Source organism: Lepidochelys kempii, chromosome 1 (assembly GCF_965140265.1).
Source record: "Lepidochelys kempii isolate rLepKem1 chromosome 1, rLepKem1.hap2, whole genome shotgun sequence".
Taxonomy (NCBI): domain Eukaryota; kingdom Metazoa; phylum Chordata; order Testudines; family Cheloniidae; genus Lepidochelys; species Lepidochelys kempii.
The window spans coordinates 161,714,559-161,737,518 of NC_133256.1; the positions used below are offsets into that span (position 1 = coordinate 161,714,559).

Consider the following 22,960-nt stretch of genomic DNA (forward strand, 5'->3'; position numbering starts at 1 on the left):
CTGTTCAGGCAGCTGAATAGATCTACAACTGAACTGTGGACCTAGAATGAAAGATTTGGTGGTGAACCACCCCGGACAGCCCTCTTGACATAAGCACTTCATCTGGGTTAGGCAGGAGGAGAATCCCTCACTGAAAACAAAGGGTGCCTCTCGCCACAAAAATTAGTTTACAAATAAAACCATCAAAATACCCTGAGTGTAGCCTGATTTGCCGATTACACTGAATGAAAAAATTCTAGAAGTAACATACGTACTTAACTTTAATAAATGTTCTGCTTCAGTTTGATAGTGATTTATGATTGAGAAGAGATACTACATCTTTGTACCCGTGATTAGGCCAACAGCTTTCACAGATCTAATTTGTCAATAAGTTACATTCGGAAAGAAGTCTGATAATTCACATTCATAATGAGTAAACAATACTACCCTTAATTTTATTTTTACGAGTGACTTAATTGTACCAACGTTTACAAATTATTAAAGTTCAACATAGGACTATAAGTAAATAACTATTCTTTAGTCAATGGTATAGCACAATTACAGCAAAGCATGTTTTGTACGTTTCACCATTTTATTTTGTATCAAAACAGATGAAAAACCTAAGTTTATCTGGAGGCCAACAAGAATTGCAGAGTAGCCTCCCGTGTTTCTCTATAAATCTTGAAAAAAAAAAATCTGTCTGCACCGTCCAATGCCTTTACTGTTTACGGAGACTTTTTTAAATAGAAAAGTGTGATAGTGTGTTTGAAATCAAAAGTCTTGGCATGTCTAGCTTGGCATTGAGGGTTCCAATTACCACTAGTAGCAGTGGCCAACTGCTCAACAATATTGCACAAAAACAAGTCTTTAGAGATGACGGTACTAAAACAGAACAAGTAAAGATCTTCTCCCTGACAAACATGAAAAATGTAAAAAGCCCCCAAATAATTCAACCTACACAATTTATTATCTTATCTGTTGATCTTAATGATTTTATACTTCATTGGATTAATAGGCAGTTTGAAAATTCAGCAACATTTGCTTTCTCAATTAAAAAAACCCAAAAACTTGTAATCCTTCTTCTGCAGGTAACTGCCAGGATGCTCACCATGAGGCCACGATCAAACACATGGCATCCTAGGCAGTTAAGACATATAGCCTTACTGTGTGGAGGGAGAATAAGCCAGTCAATCCCTTTCCTCTAAATCCATCAGAAGTGCTTTGCCACCAGAATTCAGAGGTTGCTCCTGAGCCTTTCAGTCACAGCCCCATGAACTGTCTCCTCCTATCTTTTGTGCCACCTAAAGCAGCAAAGACATTTACCTGTACAAAGAGTCTTTAAAAACTGTAAAAGGTTTTGCTTTTGATCACCTATGAAAGAAGTCTCTACGAAGGACATAATGCACATACATTTCAAGATGTGTAAGTTTCTTATATACAATCGTTTACATTTTTACAGGACTACCTTACTTAAATTGCCATTCAAAAGCTGTAAAGTGATTTTAGACTCTGAAAGAACAATTCCTGAACAAAGTTTTCATTTTAGGAAAGTGACCATTTTTGAATTATGGGAATAATTTAATTCAGCGATATAAATTGCAATAAATGTTACTGAATAGGTCTGTCTTCTAAATTAAATAATCACTGATCTTACAGAATATATTACTATAATACAGATTTGAGATTACAAATGCAGTACATCTGCACATTACTTACATCATCTTAAAGCTGATAAAATACACCTGTTGGTAATTTAAATTTACTTCTGTAGAAGTTTAGTAGATAAATATGTTTGGGCAATTGTTAAAGAAAGAGCACCATAATCAAAATTTAAACAGCTTCTGGAAAATATTTATATATGCAAACTGACTGTACACGGACGTGCAATTTTTGGAAAGTTACATTAGTTTCTTTTTACCTTTAGAAGAAAGGTTCTCAGAGTCAGATTAAAATATCTTCCTAATTTGTTAGATAAATAGTAAATTTGTCGCTTTCCTTCATTAGTCAAAATATTTCTACTTTAATTTCAAAAAGTTTTCTTCAATCCTATTCATGTTTCTATTGTGAAGAAGACTATAATGATAGCTTATCACTGGTACTAAATTATGTTACCTTTCTTTTCCACAGAAGCTGAGCAAAAATCCTCACAGTTCAACACAAAGCAAGAAACAAGACACAGGGAGGTGTACTTTATACCAGTACAAAAAAAAGATGAACTGCAGTTTCAAAACTGGGAGTGTGTGGCAGAAAACACAAAATAAAAAATCAGAAACAAATCTCTAACAATGAGGTTGTAGCTTGGTTTCACAATTTATACCAACATAAATCAATTCTCCTGTAATTGCCTTAACTTTCCAGATTTTCCAAAAAGTCACATTCAACACTTTCTTCTAGTTGTTTCAAGATCCTTGTGCTGTTGCCAACAGGATATTCCACTGACAGAGATGCTGAACTCTGTGCATTTTGGGACCTGTTACTTTGTGCTTTGAAAGCACAGCTCAGGGTCCTAAAGAAGGGCATTAACTGTGTGATGCTGGATATAGAACGAAGGTTCAAAAGAGGATATTCACATTTCTCTGAAGTTCTCTCATTAGTGTTTGTTTCCTGCAAACAAGCATACAAACCAGAAGATTCACTGAGTATTATGCAGAAAGCTAGTTTATTCTTCTATGACATAACTTGGTTGAAATTTGCACTAGATACTATTTGTCAATCAATGTGAGATCTGCAGCCTGCTACACCAGGCATTTCTTGCATCACAAGAGGATTTGTACAGCTGTTGCCTTAAAATGGAGTTTTACTTTAAAAAGTGAGTTTCTATCAATGGTATGTGGTTCTATATTCTCTCTCCCCCACAAGTAATCCCTGTTGGTCACCTGCTTAGGAACGGTCAGTGAGTGCTGTTCTGTAGACATATTAGCAATAGATCTTGAAAAAGAACCAAAAGGACTGGGTAGCAGCTTTACATCTTTACTTCTTGGAAGGTGTTGCATACATACTGGAAGGCAGACATGGAGTAGTATGGGAGAAGGATGACAAGTGGAGAAGGATGACAAGTGGATAATGGAGGTTAGAATAATTAACTGTGTGTGAGATGCCCTGCCACAATAAGGTTCTGTGTATGTAGTAAGATTCTGAAGTCCAATTCTACCCTATTTATTCCTCACAACTCTGACTTCAAGGGGGTTGCAAAGGTGTAAATTAGGGAGCACTTAAAACTTTGATACTGACTCTGTTGATGCACACGCAGAAAGAAAATATAGCTCGTTCACTGAGCTGCACTGCTTGTACTGAAATAGCAGAATTAGTAAAAACACTGACAGGTTTCAGAGTAGCAGCCGTGTTAGTCTGTATCCGCAAAAAGCAAAGGAGGACTTGTGGCACCTTAGAGACTAACCAATTTATCTGAGCATAAGCTTTCGTGAGCTACTGCTCACTTCATCCGACAAAGTGAGCTGTAGCTCACGAAAGCTTATGCTCAGATAAATTGGTTAGTCTCTAAGGTGCCACAAGTCCTCCTTCTCTTAGTAAAACATTGTGACGCTAAGACAAGCACATATTCCTCTGAATAAACACAGGAAGCAGATCTGAAGTTAGAAGATGCATTTCTAAAAAAGTCACTTTTCTGAGTAGAGCCACACATTAAATTTTCTTTTGTGAACAACAGAGTTCTTTGAGTGCGCAAATGCACTTTTAAATCATACTTCCTAGCCACAATCTGCTTTGTCTTCCTTTATAACCCTCCCCATTTTGCGAGGCTATGTTGCAGTATCTAAAGTGATAAATTAGTTTAGTTTAAAATACACATATGATAACTGTGTATTTGAGGCTATATTCTAGTCTCATTTGAGATGGTCATTTTTTAATATATTTGAAAGATTTCCTGTATTAAAAGAATTCCAATTTTTCTTAAGTTATCAATTCACAGTGCAAGATATACATGGAGATCCCATCCTTCAATATCCAACCAGAAGACCTAAATAGCTGCAGTATCTATTATGCCCAGGAGTGAAATGAGCAGGGTTGCAGTAGTTTAGCAAGTTGGTACTTTCCCCTGGAATTCATTTCATACTCCAGAATTTCAGCTTCCATGAAAATATTAGCCCTTATGCTTGCAAAGCTAGATCAGCTTGCAAATGAGACTGGATGGAAAGTGATGGCAGTGTATGCGTGATTCTACAGACAACCAGAAACAATAGCCCTGAGAATCATGAACACCCCCATTCATCTTAATGGGATTTTTGATGCTGAAGCCTAAAAATTTAAAATACCAATATTCTTATCAACTACTTCATTTTTGATCAAAGCATGTAAGATCATAATATTGTTAGTAAATGTTAATCTTTTATTATTCTTTGGAATATTAAAATCATGATTCTTTGGCTAAACTTCCCAGAAACATTTCTGTATTAGCCAAAGAGCTGTCTAAACTCTCATGCTAAAGAGTGCTTTGTTTTAGACTAATGAATGTCTGTAAATCAATAGTAGCACTGTATTTAATTATCCGCTCTGCTTTTTACCCTGATCTTGCTAACCTAGTACAGATGCCCTGGAAGGACTTCTAATAATTAACAAAGGATGCTTATAAATGCGCACTGTAATCGAGAAGATATTAGTAATAGACAAGCTGCACAAGGAACATTTGTTATAACAGATGTGTTCTACAATCAATGTAACAGCAAGCCACTGAGTAACGTATTGATTAATGTCTAAATGATTAAGAGCTAATTATGGTTACAAATGGTTACAAATGGTCTCAGTAGTAATAAATTAGTTATAGATGTAATTTACTTTTTGATTAGGTAAGTTCAGAATATTCAAAACAACACATGAGAAAGGATATTTCAGCAGGGCTAGCCCTGGAAAAGAAAAATTTTGAAGGATTTTCTTTGATCTAAACCAGAATACAAGGGATGAATTTGGGGGACTGAGTTAGAAGTGAAATGAGCTGCCAAACTTCTCCAGTCACAGACTGATATGTATGTTTTCTTCATTTCTGTATAGTGTTGTATTAAGTAAGACAAATCAATCAGTACTTAAATAAAACTTCAACTGAGTTGTTATTTGACATCAAATCTTATTAAATCTGAACACGTAACACTATGAAGACATGCCAAATCTCCTGTGATTAGTTTCTCATTTTGGGGTCATGAATGGAGGGAGTTTCCAGTCTGACCCTGGTCAGAAGATATTACCTGCATAATTGGTAGATGTGTCTATAGTGAATCACCTGAAATAAATGGCTATCTGGAATCCTCCAGGTAAATGTAATATAATAGGAATATTGTCAAGATAGATCAATTTTAAAGCCAAAGAGCCTTTTAATATGGAAACTGAAATCTACCGCCCAGCTGACTTTTCTGAATGAATAAAAATGGTTCTTTAAAGTTATCAGATTTAATGTTAAATAGAAAATATGTATCTAATGAAGCATTATCTTTACCCCATATTTCATCTTTAACGAGTCCATGATTCTAATGATATGTGGTTTACATTCCTGGTGATTTTCCATTAGATGAGAGGTCATGGTACAAGCCTCTGTGTCCACTTCTGGAACAAAGGCCCATCTGTACCTGAAACAAATGAATTGTACAAGTCAGAAATCATTCATGAGAGTCCCTTCCCTAGAAATAAATAAAAAATGCTGAAAATTACAACACTAAGCTTTCTTATCCCACTGTTTTAATAGCTGTGCTGACCATGCTCTGTTATAAGAGCTGTATTTTGTGGTCAGTCTGTTTAAGTATTGAAAGGATAGATAAGAGTGAAAATGAAACAGACCCTTGCTCTTTCCCAACAATTCTCTCAGTGTTGGAAACAGCAAAATCTTCTCCAAGTCTGATATCTAAATAATTGTCAGATATCCAGCAGGTTATGTCCATATGGGACACTGTCGGATTAAAATATAATTATGCAAACCACTGTCAGATAATTGCAACGAATCTTGTACAAAGTGTAACGTATGGCCAGAAAGGGTTAAGCAGCTTGCAGGCTAACTAACCCAGAGCCAGCTGTAGAGACATGTTAGAAATGGTAATTAAGGCCATTCAGTGCTAGATAGGTTTGCATTTCAAAGTTCTAGCCTACATTGTTAAAAGTTCAAAATGATTTAATAATTTTATTAAGATGATGTTGAAGTAAAAAGAAAACGGTACAGAGTTTAAGCATAGAAGTTTCTGGTTATCAGGGAATAAGGTACAGATTATCAAGGGATACAAAATTTGGTTTAGGAACGGATACGTAAGGAATACGTAATCTGCAATCTCCCCGATTGGGGGTAAAAGTTTAACAGGTCAAAGTACAGACATTGAGATATGGGGGTATGTTGTTCATATAATGGCTACGTTCAGGTGTGGAGTATAATGAGTGGATACGATGATGAGGATGGATTTACCCTCATTTGGTGGGATTTAATGTTCGGTGAGACGAATTGTATGTTTACTTATAGATACTAGCCATGTAAACAAACAGTTTTTGTCTTTCACTATAGCTATTGATTCAGAGATCAAAAGGGAATATTAACATTTAGATGAATCTTGGGTGAAATAATGTCACTGTCTATATGTCTCTTTGAAGTTTGTGATAGATTGCTTAATAGATAAATTATTTTATGTTAATCCATGTAGATAATTACCGGCAATGCTTAGGAAATAGACCTACTTCAAAGTCGCCCTGATTGCCCATTGTTTACCCAGGACTGTATGGTCAAGTGGATGCGAGCACACTGTGTAAAAGACCTTTGGGTCGTGATCCTGTCATCTCAGATCTGCTTGAGGTTTCATGCAGGGAAGCCTACGCCATAAGGATTGAGATCCCAGTCCTAAGATGGAACACTCTGAATATAATATTGGACTTTAACCTATGAACTAAATTCTAAAAACGCTTAAGCCTACCATCTCTGCTATGAATCTGAACCTAAAGAACTGAACTCCTGCCTGTATGTATATTGATCTTTTAACCACACTCTCTCTCTCCTTTTTTAATAAATTTTAGTTTAGTTAATAAGAATTGGCTGTAAGCGTGTGCTTGGGTCTGATCTGGAATATTCATTAACCTGGGAGGTAATGTGTCCAATCCTTTGGAACTGGAAGAACTTTTTTATATGATGAATAAGATTTTCATTAATCCTCATCATATCTGACTTGGGTACCTGGATGGAGGCCTGAGGCTGGGTTACTTTAAGGGAACTGTGGTGTTGGCTTCTGGGCAACCAGTGAGGTAATAAAGAAGCTATTTTGTGCTGGCCTGGTAACTCTAAGTATTGGAATATCCACCAGCTCAGGGGATTGTCTGCCCCATTCTTTGCACTTCACCCTAATTGAGTGACCTCAGCTGGCTCCCCTGGGAATCCAGTCACACCATACCTATATAAAAACTTGTGGATGAGGAAAAGATTGATGAGAGACACACACGTTTTATTAACTATGGAGGAGAAAATAAGAGTCTTAAGAGTACATTTACATATTTTTAAATGGTGCACAAATAGTATGTTACCTACAGTACTATATACTGTATAGCTATAAATTAAAAAAAGGAACTTGAGGACTTACATTTGAAATAACTGCATCTTGTCAGGTGGAAAAGAAAGTGCTGTGTCCAGGAACTTACAAGCTGATAAATACAAGGACAGTTCATTCTGTTGTATGTCTGAAAGTAAGGGGCCACTGCCATCAACTGAAGTTTTCTGTCTGCTTACTTTGCTGTTGCTCCTGTGTGATTAACCAGGAAGGAAAGCACTATTAAAAAAAACCCACTAAATATTTAAAAAACCCACTAAATCTGCCAAAGGATTACAGTCATCTATAAGGGTTCATTTGTACTATCTATTTTATCTTCAGACATTTATTAAAAAAACAACTACATGGTAAAATAGTCAAAAACTGATTAATCTCTTCACCCATTTTTTCCTGTAAGTAGCCCATTTCTAAAACATAATTGCCACATCAGCTGTCCAATGACAACATTTACTGTATGTCAATGCCAGACTTCAATATGCAACATTGCTTGCAAGCTGCAAATGCTATTGTGATTTTCAGAAATTCCAGCCAGAAAGCAACCACAACTCCTCGTACAAGATTCTGAGCCTCGTACAAGATTCTGAGTTTCTTAGACATGTTTTGTTAATTTGTTTCTGTTTTTTGGGAGATAAACAGTTCTTACTTTGATGGTTCATCCTCCTCAGCTAAGTCTTCTTCCAGCTGTATAAACGTCTGAATCTTAACCAAAAATAAAAAAAATAAAAGGCACTTTTTTTTTTGGAAAGTTGTAAACTGTTAAAGTGTATACACAACTCAATCATGGAAAAGACTGCTTCATAAGAGATTAGGAAACGCAGGATAAGTTTTATTTTAACTTTGTCATTTATAAAACACCGTCAGCCTATCACAAGAATTAGTTCTTTGAACAACAAAATTTATAAATGAAAAGTAAAATATATTTTCAAACCACAACAGTACCCCCAAATTATCTAATTGAAAATGAAGATGTAAAATCATAAACCAGTTGCACAAGATGGAGTGTGTTTGGAAGGAAGGGAAAGGTGGGTATGGAAAGCAAATGGAATATTTTCTACATTGGTAAACGTAAAGGCATTATTGCTTACCAATTCAGTCACCATGATTGGCCACAGTGAGGTTAGATGCTGAGGAGAAATTCTTAGCAACAGAACTCTGAAAAAGAGAAACATCTGGGCAGCAACTATAGAAGTCTGTCCAACACGGAGGTTCTCTGTCAGTCGTTCTGAAACACATTTTCAAAAAAAAAGTTATAATTTTTCCATGTACATAAAACTAGTTTTGGTAAATTAGAAATGCAGGGAAAAAAATGTTGTTTGCTTTGATTATGTCATCCAGTTTTGATTGGCCGTTTTTTTCACTCCATCAAAGAAATTGTCAGTTTTTCTAAACATTTTCTCAAAACACGACAATGATTTGGAGATAGATTAACTTTTGTTTGGGTTTTTTTTTGTCAAAAACTAACTATGTTAGAGATCAGAGATTTTAAAGGTTTCTTCCCCCCGCCCCCGAACCTAGTAAACATTCAGAGGTGGTAGGGAAATAGGTAATACAACAAAAATATGTAACCTATAAGAAGACTGTATCTATGGAAACAAGGCACATTTAAAACATATACTCTTACCTTGTATTAATGGAAGGTAAAGGTGATACTGATCGATTTCTCCACTAAAGACAGCAAAAGCCTGACGCTTTAACAACATTGCTTTTTGCTCAAAACTTGGAAACATTTTTAAAGAACTGCTCTGCATACCTACAAAAAAGACCATATGTACACAGTTTAAGAGATACATCTTTACTTCAAAAACACAAGTTATTTTTAGGGCTATCAAGCAATTAAAAAAATGAATCATGATTAATTGCGAGATTAAAAGAATTAATTGTGATTAATCACAGTTTTAATCGCACTGTTAAACAATATTAGAATACCATTTATTGAAATATTTTTAGGGGGGGTTCTATATTTTCAAATATAGGGTCAAGGTAGGGGCTCTGGGCTTCAGCCCCCCTGAGGGCATGGGGTTTCAGCCCCTCTCAGGGTACAGGGTAGGGCTGCAGAGCTTCAGCTACTCTTGGGGCTCCAAACCCTCCGCACTTCCCCCCCCCACCCCCAGAAGCTGCGGATTGAGGCTGCTTCAGCCCCCTCCCCTCCTGGCCACTGATGCTTCCTGCCCTACCCATAGGTATGCGATTAACGCACTAAAAATGCATTAATTTTGCTGTCAATTAATTGCAGGCGTTAACTGTAATTAATTGACAGCCCTAGCTATTTCTTAGGCCGTTAAAACCCATTGAAAGGGGGGACAATTGGCACAGTGTAGGACTGCATGTATGGGTGGGGAATTCTGGTTGCAAGAGAAGCACTTCAGCTGCTAGGAGGTTGCCCAGCAATTCCAACTCCCACCTCCACCCCTGTGTGCCCATCTCTCCTCTACTTTGAGTTCTTATACGTATGATTTTGGATCTCTCAGAAAGAGCTCTGTGACACTGAAATACCTGCCACGGATTTAAAATCGATGGGTCCAAAATAAATTAAGGGTTTCTTTTTAAAAGAGTTTGTATCTTCGTTTTTTTTTAAAAAATTTAAAATGGCTTAAGGGGTATATGGAGGACAGAGACCAAAGTATCCTCCCCTCAACTCTCATGTGTGTTTTAGGGGTCTTCTCATAGAATCATAGAATATCAGGGTTGGAAGGGACCCCAGAAGGTCATCTAGTCCAACCCCCTGCTCAAAGCAGGACCAATTCCCAGTTAAATCATCCCAGCCAGGGCTTTGTCAAGCCTGACCTTAAAAACCTCTAAGGAAGGAGATTCTACCACCTCCCTAGGTAACGCATTCCAGTGTTTCACCACCCTCTTAGTGAAAAAGTTTTTCCTAATATCCAATCTAAACCTCCCCCACTGCAACTTGTCTTGTCCTCCCTTAGGCCTTGAGAGTTGGAGACTTCCCATAATTTGGTCGAGCCTGGTGAATGATGTTTTAGAGTGTGAGGGGTCAAAAGAATGCCAAAGCCTTCTGCTCTTATGATGGTGCTCCCCCCTGCATGGAGCTCTTTTCTATCCTACAGACAGACTCATGCAAAAATACGATAGCAGGAATCCCTTATCTGAGCTATATGCAGGAGGTGCTACAGTAGGGGGTTTAAACTCCCCAGCAAGATGAGCATCGGTAAGTGACGTGTACAAGTGGCAATAATTCTGATGAAGTCTGTTTGCAGAAATCCAAGTTTATCATACATTTATCACCATTTCTGAAAAGAGAAATTTTAGAATATCTTCCTGAACATGGCTATTACTCTCTACCATTTTGAGCATGTTAATAGAGAAGGATTTCCATGAGTAAATTATTTAACTATAGCTAATCAAGGTTGGTAACATTATGAGCTGTGAAAATGCACTGAAGATAACATATTACCTCCTTAATCTAATGTAAGACAAAATATACGTTTGAGAGCTCACCAGAATATAAAATCCAAATTATTGTAGCAATAAATTACCAGCAACGAATACTTACTCATGAAATCTTTAAACATAGTTTTCTCATGTGTTAGAAGATGATCTATAATGGACCTCCAACTGAATAAAATATACAAAGAATTAAAGATAAACACAACTTGTCAGTGTAGACACACCATCATACAAAAGAGACCCTAGGATAACATTTCATACAAAAGAAGCACATTTTACCATTTCATTTTTGATTTGTGTTTGAAATGCCAGACATGGTTATTTTATGCTCTTGAACCCGATTATGTGAGGATCCCAAAGTTAACGTGGAGAATATGCATTTACACGATGTGAAGAGAAGTTATCCTGCCTCTACACACTGCTGAAAACCTAATCTTTTTATAAAACAATTTGCTAGGACTAGAAATTTGGCACTTATTTCAGTGTTAATATATTCTGTCGGGAAGTTCAAGATAAAGCTTCTTTTCAATAATAGTAGGCTTCCCCTTAATATTTTTGGAAATTTCCAACTGAATTACAGATGACCACAATTCCATTTCTTACTGAATGCATGAAGTGTCCATTTGGAAGAAAGCGGGGTCCACAAATAACTCCAGAACTTCTTTTTTCCAGGCTCGTTTAGTGTAGGCATATCCACTTAGGGAGCTGAGCAACCGAGCACCAGCACGGAAGCTAGGGGTGTTGTAGGCACTGCAAATAAACTTCAAATATTAATATTCATGACAGACATGCCCACCAAATGAGTGCCTTTCTCCCCAGAACTCCAAGCCTAGTCCTGACAGTAATAATTTACTCCAAATTCTGTTTGCTAGATATAGAAGAGGGTTTATTTTCCCTGAGGACTGAGGAAATGAATGTCTCTTCAATTATACAGATGAATTGGAATTAACCATTACATGGCAAAATGCTATCTCAGCTCTTTTCAGATGGCCTGCCATCTTCTGCAAAATTTAAGATTACTGAAGTTTCTAGTCCTTACTCTAAACTGAAGGACAGAGTTTACAGACTTAAACAATAGCATTAGTACCCCACTACTGCCCTGGTTACAACAGAGTCACTGTGACAGTTGCGCAGGGCACTTAGGCCATGCCTACAGATTCTACTCAGAGAAGGGGTTTGGTATTATTAGCAGTTAGAAAAGATCTAATCATTAGGAAAGTGCACGCCTAAACAAAACAGAAGGTGTGTGCCATCCTGCTATTGGCTGATGACCAACAACTAAACTACAGAAGGGATTCCTGCATGGGCAAGGGCATAGATCCACTAAGACTACCAACTGAGTAGCCTTGCAAAAATTGTTATGAACGTTTACCCGATCGCCTGTGTTTTGTGATAATCATGATTAAACTGTGTTATACTTTATGTTAAAAAAGTTACCTTTATTTATTCAGAGTCCTAAAAATGCTAAAAAGGGCACACACCTTATTTATATACTGCAAGTACCCTTCACATATGTTAAAGATACATCCTTAATTTAAGGCAACCCACATCAAATCCGCTTTCACCCCAAACAAGTCCCCACCCATTATAGTTTCCCTTATGCCCCCATCTCATAAATGCATGGGAAATAAAGTTGAGCCTTACAACATGCCTTGAAGATCAGATTAACATTTAGCATGATTTAAAGAAAATATAAATATGTACAGCAAGCGCTATTACCTGTGATTGCGTAGATATGGAAATACATAATACAGCAGGCGTGAAATTAATGGCACAGCTTTCTCTTTTTCATCACTACGGTAAACCATGTCCAGGAGAGAAGCAAGAACCTTCAGAAAACCCAAATCCCACATGTGACCAAATGCACCCCTGTATTCACATCCTACACACCCTTACAATAATTTTGTACAAAATATGCCTTGTGAGGTATTATTTAAAAACTAATAATTATATGGTCAGTAACATCAGGGTGAAATGAATGTACTAACATTATATATAAAGTTATGAATGTAAGATGAAATCATGACTGAAGTGTGTTTATCAGACAAGTCTGGGGAGTGAGTAAACCTGTTTCTCAAAGACACAGGAAAAGCTGACACCTCTAGACAGGTGTAACCAAAGCTCCTGGGCAATCACCTATCAAGTGGGTACTCATGGGCAAGGAAGGGGGCAGGAACAGACAGATTTGCGTCTTAGCAAACAACAGTATGTCTCTTTCACCACCAGACTCCTGGTCTTTGTCCACACAGCCTGAAGGAACGTTATCTGGGTATAACTCTCAGGAAAATGCATTTCAAAGGGTGACTGGACTACAAAAGTGAGGGGGCAAAAACACCCCAAGTTCTCTTGCTATCCACCTGTCTTTCTTTCACCTAAGATGACAAAAGAAACAGTCTTTGGACTTTGGGGCCGGATCCTCAACTGGGAACTTGGTCAGCAATGTTACTGGGAGCACGTGGTAAGAATTTTATCTTGAACCAAGTCTAGTCTGCTAAGTTTTAAGACTAGGAAGAGTTATCTTTATTTCTGTTTAACTATTTCTGACTTTAATGCATTATACTTGTACTCACTTAAAACCTCTCTCTTTGTAGGTAAATAAACTTGTTTTATTCTTTAATTAAAACTAATCCAGGATTGTTGATTGTGCAGGTAACTCCATTTAGGGTAGCAGACTGTTACATATTAATTCCCTTCAAGGGACAATGGACCTAATATATATGCACTACCAGCAGTGGGCTCTGCAGAACACAATTTTTTGTGGAAAATACAGGACTGGAAGTGTGGTTGGGTCATCCTGCAAGTGGTAACCAAGGCTTGTGGAAGCCAGAGTGTGACTGATGTGTGGCTGACAGGCTGCGGCGAGACACAGATACTCCGGGTGTTGTCTGCATGTTGCAAGGCTGTTTGTGAGTAGCCCAGGTGGGAGCTATAGCAGCAAAAGCATTGTGAGGCACCCAAGTTTGCGGAGAAGGGATGACAGCACCTCACTGGTCTGGATTGTATCCTGGAATGTCCTATCATATTAAGCTGCAATAGAGACTTTTGGAGAGGGAGGAAGGTTAAACTTCAGAAAAAGTCAAAAAGGAAAACGGTCTCACCTTCACTATCATACCCCAGAATAAACCCCACACCTTAGTTTAGCTGTATCAATTGTTAACCACTATATAAAGAAGAATGGCAAGCATCTATCTTGTTAGCTCATATGCCTGACTCCCATAAAGCTTTACGAAGTAATGCTATGGGACGGTTGTCATATAGGCCTAGGACTCCCAGCTCTGTTCAGGGAACTAAAAGGTAAACCTAACTTTGAGCGTATTAAAAGTACATAAGGTGTGCTCTAAAAGCAATGGAAATGTATCTATTTTTACAGCTGCAGAAGGCACTTTTAACTGCATATGTGCTAGCAAATGCAGCAAATATGCTTGGTTTCAGTGCTTGAATAACAGGTTATGAAACTGTAACCAAGACCAAGAGAAAAGGATAAATGGGTAAACAAACATAACTGGAGGAAATGAATTCAGTACTAAGCATGAACCTTTGCATACATTATCGTGAAAAATAATGGAAAATTACTCATAAGTGAGCTCTGTATTGAGTATAGAACAGAACATATAGGGGACATGAATCATCTTGCTTGTGTACAGGAAATGTTACCTTACTGTCAAATTTGTGGTTATGATTAGATAATGTATGTATGTAACGAACTGCAAAGGGCAAAGTGAAGTAACTGTTTAGAAAGTGTTACATAGGAAACCATAAACTGTATAAGTACATAAACAGCCAGGGTATAAAAACCCCACTGAATTGCAACAAACTGGGACCAAATCTGCAAAGCTGTCCCCAGGAAGGGTAAAGTATCAATCTTTGCTTGTGTTCTGTATAGTCCTGATTAATCTTAGATGTAGTCTTTGATTAATAAATTGATTGAGCTTGATTTGAGTCTTGTTGATCAGTGATACAAATCTAATTCCTCTTACAATTTTGTCCTACTTAAAGAGATGTGTAGGAACTTTATATCTTACTTCTGCAAGGAGAGAGAGAGCTTGAACACTGTATATTGAGGGAGCAGAGGCGGACACCATTGAAGATGGTATGAGTGAAGCATCTGAAAAAGACAAAAATGTTTGATTTGCATTTTGAAGCAGAACTTATTGTGGCAAACCTATAAGTTTCAGGATTTGTTTGGTTTCCATCTGGGTTATAACTTGCATAGTGAGTTGCAGTGAAGTATTGCTGGGAACCCTGCCAGCTCCTTATATACATGCCCACCCTTGATCTTACAGGGATTATACATTATATCATTTTAAACTTCCTTAAAGCCATAAACATAGGCCAGTTTCCAATAAACAGGTGTTAACAGAGCTAGCATGTCTGTGGATACAAGCTTCTATCCTCAGATCTTTAAGTTACAGGATTTGAAAAAGAAGAGTAAATGATTATTGGAGACAGCCAATGCACTACTGGTCACATTACACATGTGCATTATACAAGTATTGATGATTTGAAAATTCTGCAGCCTCTATCTGAATGCTTTACATTTAGCAAAGACCTTAGGAAAAATGAAAAATTTACTAGAAAACACTTATTCAGCAACGTTCCTTAGTCAAAACGGGGCATATTTTTCACAGATGATTTGAATGGATTTATGAATCAAGGGTATAAAAGGCAACATGTACTGACCTGTATCTCTCCATTTCCTACCCTACTGCGAATCAGGTGAAGGTCCAAGCACAAGGAAAGGAGGGCAGACTGTGGACTACCCACAGGGACCACACATCTCAAAGAACTTCAGTGATTATAAGGTAAGTAATGCTCCTTTCTTCAAGTGCTGGTCCCTATGGGTATTCACAGTGGGTGATTCCAAAGCAATGCTCATCAAGGCGGAGGATGCAAGAAGTGTTCTGCACCACAGATTGTGAGATCACTGAACCAAAAGAAGTTTCCTTGAAAGAAGCTTGAACCAGGGCATAATGCCTAGTAAAAGGGGAAAAAAAGAAGAAGTGAATGCCTAATCTGCTGCTCTACAAATCACCGAGAGGGGAATTCCAGAAAGGAAGCCACCAAGGTAGCCTGAGCTCCAGGTGAGCGAGCCGTGACAGTCTGAAGGAGGGATGCAGCCTGAAATCCATTTATAGAGCCTTTGGGAAGACTGCTTCTTCCTTCATACCTCTTGGCAACGGAGATGAATTCAGATTCAATCCAATAATTATATAGCATGTGTGGGGGTTAAAAGGGACTTTTCTGGATTTTACTTGAAGTCCCAAAGAGTGAAAGTGGTGACTGCAGCCTGCACTTCCTGATAGGACCATCCCATGAGCAGCCAATGCTCTAGGTAGGAACCTACTGGGGTATCTTGTTGATGCAGGTATGCTGCCACCATGACAGTACCTTTGTGAAAACTCTCGGTGTTGCAGAGTAGCACTTTGTATTGGAAATGTTCTAGAGGCCCACCACAAAGTGCAGGGTGTATGTCTATATGAAAACAGGCATCCTTCAAAACAGAGGGCCGCAAACCACTTGCCTTTGTTCAGGGAAGGGATTATGGAGACCAAGGTGAACTGAATCTTGAACATCATATGATGACATTTAACTGTCTGAGGTCCAGGATGGGTGGGGTTGGGAGGGGGATGAGAAAGTATCTGAAGTAAAAGCCCTTCCCCCTATGTTAAGAGGGTATGGGATCTATTACCCTTACCTGGATTAAGAAGTTCACCCCCTGTATGAGAATCCTCTCATGAGAGAAGTCCCTGAAGAGAGACAGGGAGAGGGGTTTTGGAGAAGGGGCAGAAAGGAATTCTATCATGTAGCCAGTTGAGCTTATGGCCAAGACCCATTTGTCCAGTGTGATATGCTCATGCATCAGGAGGAAATGGGCCAGGCAGCCACTGAAATAGGTGGGATGAACTGGCTATGCGGACACTGGCTGGTGGTGCTCGAGCATCCCATCAAAATGCCTTCTTGGTATGCAGGTTAGTCTGAAGAGGGGGTGGCAGTAGTGTGGCATGTCTGCTTTGCTGTATCCTCTGGCACTTCTGAGGGGGCTCATAGGCCCTTTGATGACAGAAAGGCTGAAGGGCAGGGTGATACCTTATGAAGAGGGGGCTTAGAATATTTCCTGTGGAGTGCCAGGAGCGAAGGGTTATGTGAGAGTGAAGTGACTTGTCTGTTTTCTTGCTAAGCAGGTTGTTACCCGAATCACCATGGGGAAACCCAAGGATTGCAACCAAGAAGCCTGGCTCATAACTACCAAGGTTACCATGGAACGGGAAGCCACATCCTCTGCATCGAGTGATGCTTGAATGGACAATCTGGCAACCAGTTGCCCTTTGTCCAGGATGGCCTGGAATTGGGGCCTATGTTCCTGTAGTATCTTATTAGCAAATTACGACAGTATATTGTAATTAATAATGTCATATTTGGACATTAATTCCTGGTAATTTGCTATTTGCAGTTTGAGTTCAAATGCTCTGTATAAATCAATCCTGTTTTGTGTGTGAATGAGGAATGTGTGTGTTAGAAGATAAGTGTGAAGGCCATCACTGGACCAGATGGTCTAGGGAGGAATCGAGGACAGACGTAAGGGCGCCAGGAGATTGCAACACATCCCTATTGAAATGTCAGAGGAGGACAGATTGACCACTCTAAAGATGAGACAGGCATCTACCAAAAGGGACAAGATAGCTGTGATCAAAACCAGCATGGGATAACTCCCTGAGAGACTTAATGAAAGAACAAGATAAAGAATGAGAAAGACAATTTAAGAAAACAAGCACTCAAACGACAATTGAGTACAGCATGATGGTGCAAAACCCATTGGTCCCAAAGAAGGAAAATCACTATATAAATGGGGGGCCTTACCATGAAACTTTGGGTTCGTCCTGCCAAGACTTCCCCAGAGCATCGTGTTGCGACTGACGGAACCCAGCTCCTCCATACCCATGATCAACCTAGCTGGCCACTAGATTGATCCAGACTCTAGACTGGTAACTATAACATCAACTGGTGCGATTGTGTGTGAGTGAGTGTGTGAGTGAGAGAGAGATCGAATGCATATGCTAATTGTTGTATTTCCACTAAATGCGGCATATTGCCTTCTCCTCTGAAAAAGATCCTGTGTGCTTCTTATATGCATAACACCTGCCTGTCCAGTTGGAGCCAGCCAACATGGGATTGAGCATCCTGGGGCTAGCTCTGTTGTAAGTATCTGATCAATACATATAACTACATGTTATTGTATAAATGTGATAACTGCTTAGGCATTCAAGACCCATTTGGAACAGCTATATAAATATCATTTGACCTCTGGATTTAATAAAGGAATTTATGCTTAAATTGTGTTGTGGTGGTATACTGTAACAAACAAACTCACTCGCTCTACCAACTTGCTGGAGGATTCCGATCTAGAGGGCACCAGTGCCAGAGAGGCACTACACAGAGGTTCAAGTCAGTGAGATGGGGAGCGGGAGAGCCCAGGACCATATTGGGGCCCCATGACAGCTTCATTACATGCTTATGGAGCCTAAACTCCAGCGACTGTCTGATAGAAGGGAGAAAGGAATGGCGGATGTCACATTTTGAGGGAACAGGGGATTCCCCAAGGTAAGTACCAGCTCTCGTGGGAGTTGTTAACTGGGAAGACCCAGGAACAGGCAGACAAGACCTGAAGCCTGGAATCTTGGGCATACTGCGTGCCCTGAACAATAGGGAACAAGGGGGGACCCCTTGAACCCCTGAACTAGCTAACTAAATTAACTAACAGCTAACTAGCTAAAGATAAAACTGTTTACACACTATTTACAAAGTTCAAGTGGGAGTGCTACAAAGGCTACTGACACAGAAAGGTTCTGTTCCAGACCATGAAGAGCAAAAAGGAACTGGAAAGGCGGTGGCTCTGTGACACCCTTTATGCCTTTGGTTCGGAGTATGAGGAGGAGTAGGGTGCCGGCACGGACCAATGAACACTACTATGGAAGAGTTTTCCAGCCTCAAGTGGGCGTGCAACCACAGTGAGTACCCATAGGGACCAGCATTTGAAGAAGAATGTAGAATTTCCTGGATTTCTAAAGTTTAGCTTTCATTTAAGAAAAAACTAAAACTGTATAGTTCTTTAAAAAGGAATTTGCCAGAAATATTACAGTTATACCCTATTAATCTCTACACCAAATAGCTCATTTGTAAATGGTAGAGAAAAGTGGCAAGAAGGTCAGAAGTGACACTGGATCCTTAAGAAAGAACCTTACCATACAAGTCATCTTCAGCACTGGATTCAACTAAAGAGATCTGAGGCTGGGCTTTCACCTCCAGGTTCCTGCTCAGCCAGCTAGTCTGTTCCAGGGAGGAACCAGCAACATTCCCCACAGCTTCCAAGATTTTTTGGGTCACCTCCTGAAAAGTAATCAATACAACACTGTATCAGATGAAAGCTATTGCGACCTGGCCAGACAAGGAAGCTTTTGTTTTATTTGGAAACTGGCAGTGTTTTGTACCTGGTACCATATCTATAAGTATATGGAGGTGAGTAACAACAAACAGAGCAGAGAAACATTTATCAGCACTCTGCAGGTAGTAAAGTGTCACTCATTTCATTTGGTAATAGGCATGAACAATGAAAAAGAATGAAAAGCTTTGGATTAGAGTAGATTCACGTACAGGTCTTAATCTTACCTTTCCATGTAAAGGTCATTATGCACATGTGTATGCACGTATGCTCATATCTGGGCTAAACATTAATATACAAGAAAATTAATCTATGATAGCAAAAAATATGTCACACTATAATTAATCTACTCTTGATGACTATCCTTATAATCATAACGGGAAGGGGGAATTTTTCCCTTTTGACAAACATGCTCTTCAACTGTGGTATAAAAGTTAAGCACTGGCAAGAGAATAGCAGAATCAAAGATTAAAAAATGGAGAAACAAGCAACCCATTTCAGTTTTTCACTTCCTGTGTAGATTGGCATACACTGAGCACACACCAGAACAAGTCTGTTTAGAATGTCTTCATTCTTTCCACTTCCTCATTTGCCTTCTGGGCATTTTAAATTGTAATAATTTACATCAGCAGTTTAGTAGAATCTGTGTCACAGAAGCCATGGGTCTTGTTGCAGACTCTGTTGTATTTTCAGTTTGATTGGGACACCTATTGTTACCATTACGCCCCCTGACAAGTTTCTTTTTTCTAGCTTGAGCCAGGCTAGATGATTAGTTTATTCTTTATGGATCTTATCTCCCACTGCTTCTCTGGCCATCAGGATAAGAGTGCACAACCGGAGCATCCAATAGGAATACAATAGTACTGTTGTTAATGAGATAATCAGGGTCCACACACCCCATTGGTGAGCAGGAGGGTTGAACCCCAAAGAATCCCAAAATGTCTCTCACAACATTTTCCCTCATATACTTTTTTAGGTCACAAATTTGAAACATATTTGGGATTCATTCTTACGATAACTGATAAATTCAAAGGTTTCAACTCACTGCGTATTTCCCTAATTGTTCACAGTATGGACTCTTACCTGATTCTCCAGATTTCCAGTCTTTTACCTGCCAAGTTACTATATTTTAAAGGAAAAGTTTTTGTCCCCTGAGGTTTCTTAACTTTGTCCCCTTGGAGGGCCACAGAATTTATCTGATCAAGATATTTTTCAGTTCTAGTGGAGCAGTCATCCAGTGGGTTCAAATGAAGATTGCAAAGTTTTCATTATACTGCATTAATAAGCAGTCCTCTCTCAAAGACTTGTACATTCTGAATTTATTCTTCAGATTTTCAAAAAAAATTGTACCAGTACCCTCTATTGTTCTTTAGGCTCTGAACTGTATGGTCTGAAAACCTGTCTGCTTTTTTCCTTTCCCTTCAGCTACAGGGCTTCCATGTGTTATTAAATTAGATGGGGTGTTGGTTACTTTTAATTGAGTGATTTAACAGTGTCGTTTTATTTTTTGGGAATTCATCTGGCCATATTTAAGTCTTCCCATTGTAGGGTTGGGCCAAACCCTACTTCCAGACTCATGTTTGAGCAACGGAGTTATTCACTGTAGGATGGAGACTCTGGTTCGGAAACTTCAGGTTTCCCTTCCAAGGTTGCCAGAGAAATCAGATCACTCCTTGGTAATGCTGTAAGAAGCTAGGCATTCGCTACACAATTATCTTGCTGGCCAGTTTATGGAGTAGAAGTGGAGGAAGTCACTCACATCTCTACCATATCTGCTGGGGAGCACAAGCACCACAATCACAGCTATTAGAAGATTCACTTTTCAACACTTCATCTTAAATTCAGAGCCAAAGATGATCGTGACAAGTCTGTGGTGCTTGAGCTAGCTTGGCAAAAGCAGAAACAGTTGGAGAAAAGAATCCATCTCTAATCCTCATCTCATTTCCATAATAGGTGAATGGATAAACAGTTGTTGAGATTGCCAAAGCCAACTAGGGGACATAGCTATACAGCTCCCATTGACTTCAATGGGAATAGTGCACCTAATTCTCCTAGTTGGTTTTGAAAATTTCAATGATAATGCAAATGAAGGGATCTGATGACATCATATTTGTGTTATGAATTTAAATCTAGAGGATGACATCACAAAAGACACCCAATCTGAATACAGCACTGGCCAATCAGTATCCTGAGCCATGTTAGAACTTTATCAAAAATATACAATATTGTTTTGTTAGCTAGAAGATTATGTTTTATGAATTCTCACACATTTACTTACCGGCTTGCACCATACCTAAACTTTCTCAGAGTATGTGGATGTTCAGACATGGAGTTTGGTTTGGGCTAATCTCTGTTTATAATGAAGAGTGCAGTGCCAGATCTGTGAACTAAAAGTGTGCATATACAGTACCTGCAGGTCTTTTTGGTCTTTTTTATTTTCCAGGTTAGGAGTTCTGGTCACACAGTCATTTAGAGTACTGTAGGAAAAATAATTCATCCCAAATTAGTAATATGGACAGTACTACTCAATCTATCAAATCAAACCAAACCACCTTGTTTGTGCTATACCTCAGAAGCAGGAAATATCCAGGTGGAGCCAAGTTCAGTTGCACAGATTCCTTCAGCACTCCTAACAATGACTGAAAGTTCTCCTGCAGGGCTGACACAGGAAGTCTGCCAAAAACAACATGCAAGTCTGATGTCAAACAATACACCAGCCACAGATGCAGATAGTGCTGGCTCTGGGAGCTTCCCACCAACTTTAGTCTTCTAGTTCTCCCCAAGTCTAATTAACTACTATCCACAGTATTTGTCTACGTACCATACCATCCTGTCAATACATGATGACACTTATATTGCATCAACACACTACTGTGATTGGATATCAAAGTCAAAACAGTACGCGGAATTAACTCAGGTTGTCCTGCAAACTAAAGCTAGGCTTGGAGCATATGGAATATGCCAGTGCTGTGAAAGAGGAGGGTCTCCAGGAATGATATAATGAGGAGAAGGCTTTGCAGACAAATATCCTAAGGTATTCCATGCATACACAGCAATGTATGCTAAGAAGAGTTTTGATCACCCCCATGCTGTCTAATATGATGAATGCAGAGTATAAATTGGAAACACAAGGAGCCCTCCCTAAGAAAGCCTGGAAGGGAGATTAAGGAGAAGTATCCTTCATACACTCTTCCAGCAGCTGGGAACAGTGTCAGAGCTGGAGAAAGGTAATACAAACATTTCAGCATAATGTCCTGACAACCGTTTGAGAAGGTTACAGCATGCTGTTGTGTCAGTACACAACGACACTGTCACAATGACACAAACACCAATACATCAATGCAATCACAGAACACCACACCACACAGTAATCGTATGTCTGTCATTTGACAATGTAGTGGTTGTCCAGTTCTGCTTCAGTAAGCACTGATGATGTAGAGGTTTCCTGTGGCAAGCAGATATGAAAGTCAAAGTAAAGCTAAAGTAATAATGCTAGCTGTTAGTTGCTGGAATAGCATTTGTAGCTAAATGCAAATCACTTTATGTAACAACCTACTTACCTTTGAATGAAAGCGTAGCTGAATCTCAGCACTGGGATATCCACTAGAGAAGATTTCTGAAA

At 38.9% G+C, this 22,960-nt stretch overlaps 1 protein-coding gene and 1 long non-coding RNA gene across 8 annotated transcripts in view; one reads left to right on the plus strand and one right to left on the minus strand.

The window, feature by feature from the left end:
• Positions 1-242: 242 nt before the first annotated feature.
• Positions 243-22,960, minus strand: part of DOP1B (DOP1 leucine zipper like protein B) — an 87,729-nt gene continuing 65,011 nt past the window's right edge. For 5 of the 7 annotated variants that reach the window (XM_073361204.1, XM_073361214.1, XM_073361195.1 and 2 more), the window contains 14 exons: positions 22,899-22,954; positions 21,907-22,011; positions 21,749-21,815; positions 19,142-19,286; positions 14,924-15,006; positions 12,621-12,730; positions 11,505-11,651; positions 11,008-11,069; positions 9,118-9,246; positions 8,582-8,718; positions 8,140-8,195; positions 7,530-7,688; positions 5,423-5,552; positions 243-2,583 (listed from right to left, as the gene is read on the minus strand). In XM_073361204.1, the coding sequence (XP_073217305.1) occupies positions 2,326-2,583; positions 5,423-5,552; positions 7,530-7,688; positions 8,140-8,195; positions 8,582-8,718; positions 9,118-9,246; positions 11,008-11,069; positions 11,505-11,651; positions 12,621-12,730; positions 14,924-15,006; positions 19,142-19,286; positions 21,749-21,815; positions 21,907-22,011; positions 22,899-22,954 (1,644 nt within the window). In that variant the 3' untranslated portion in view covers positions 243-2,325. The other 2 variants (XM_073361239.1, XM_073361247.1) reach the window with 2 other exon arrangements.
• LOC140917809 (uncharacterized) lies at positions 14,699-18,245 on the plus strand. Its single transcript, XR_012161006.1, has 3 exons — positions 14,699-14,750; positions 15,618-15,703; positions 17,084-18,245. It is a non-coding gene; the product is annotated as an uncharacterized lncRNA (long non-coding RNA).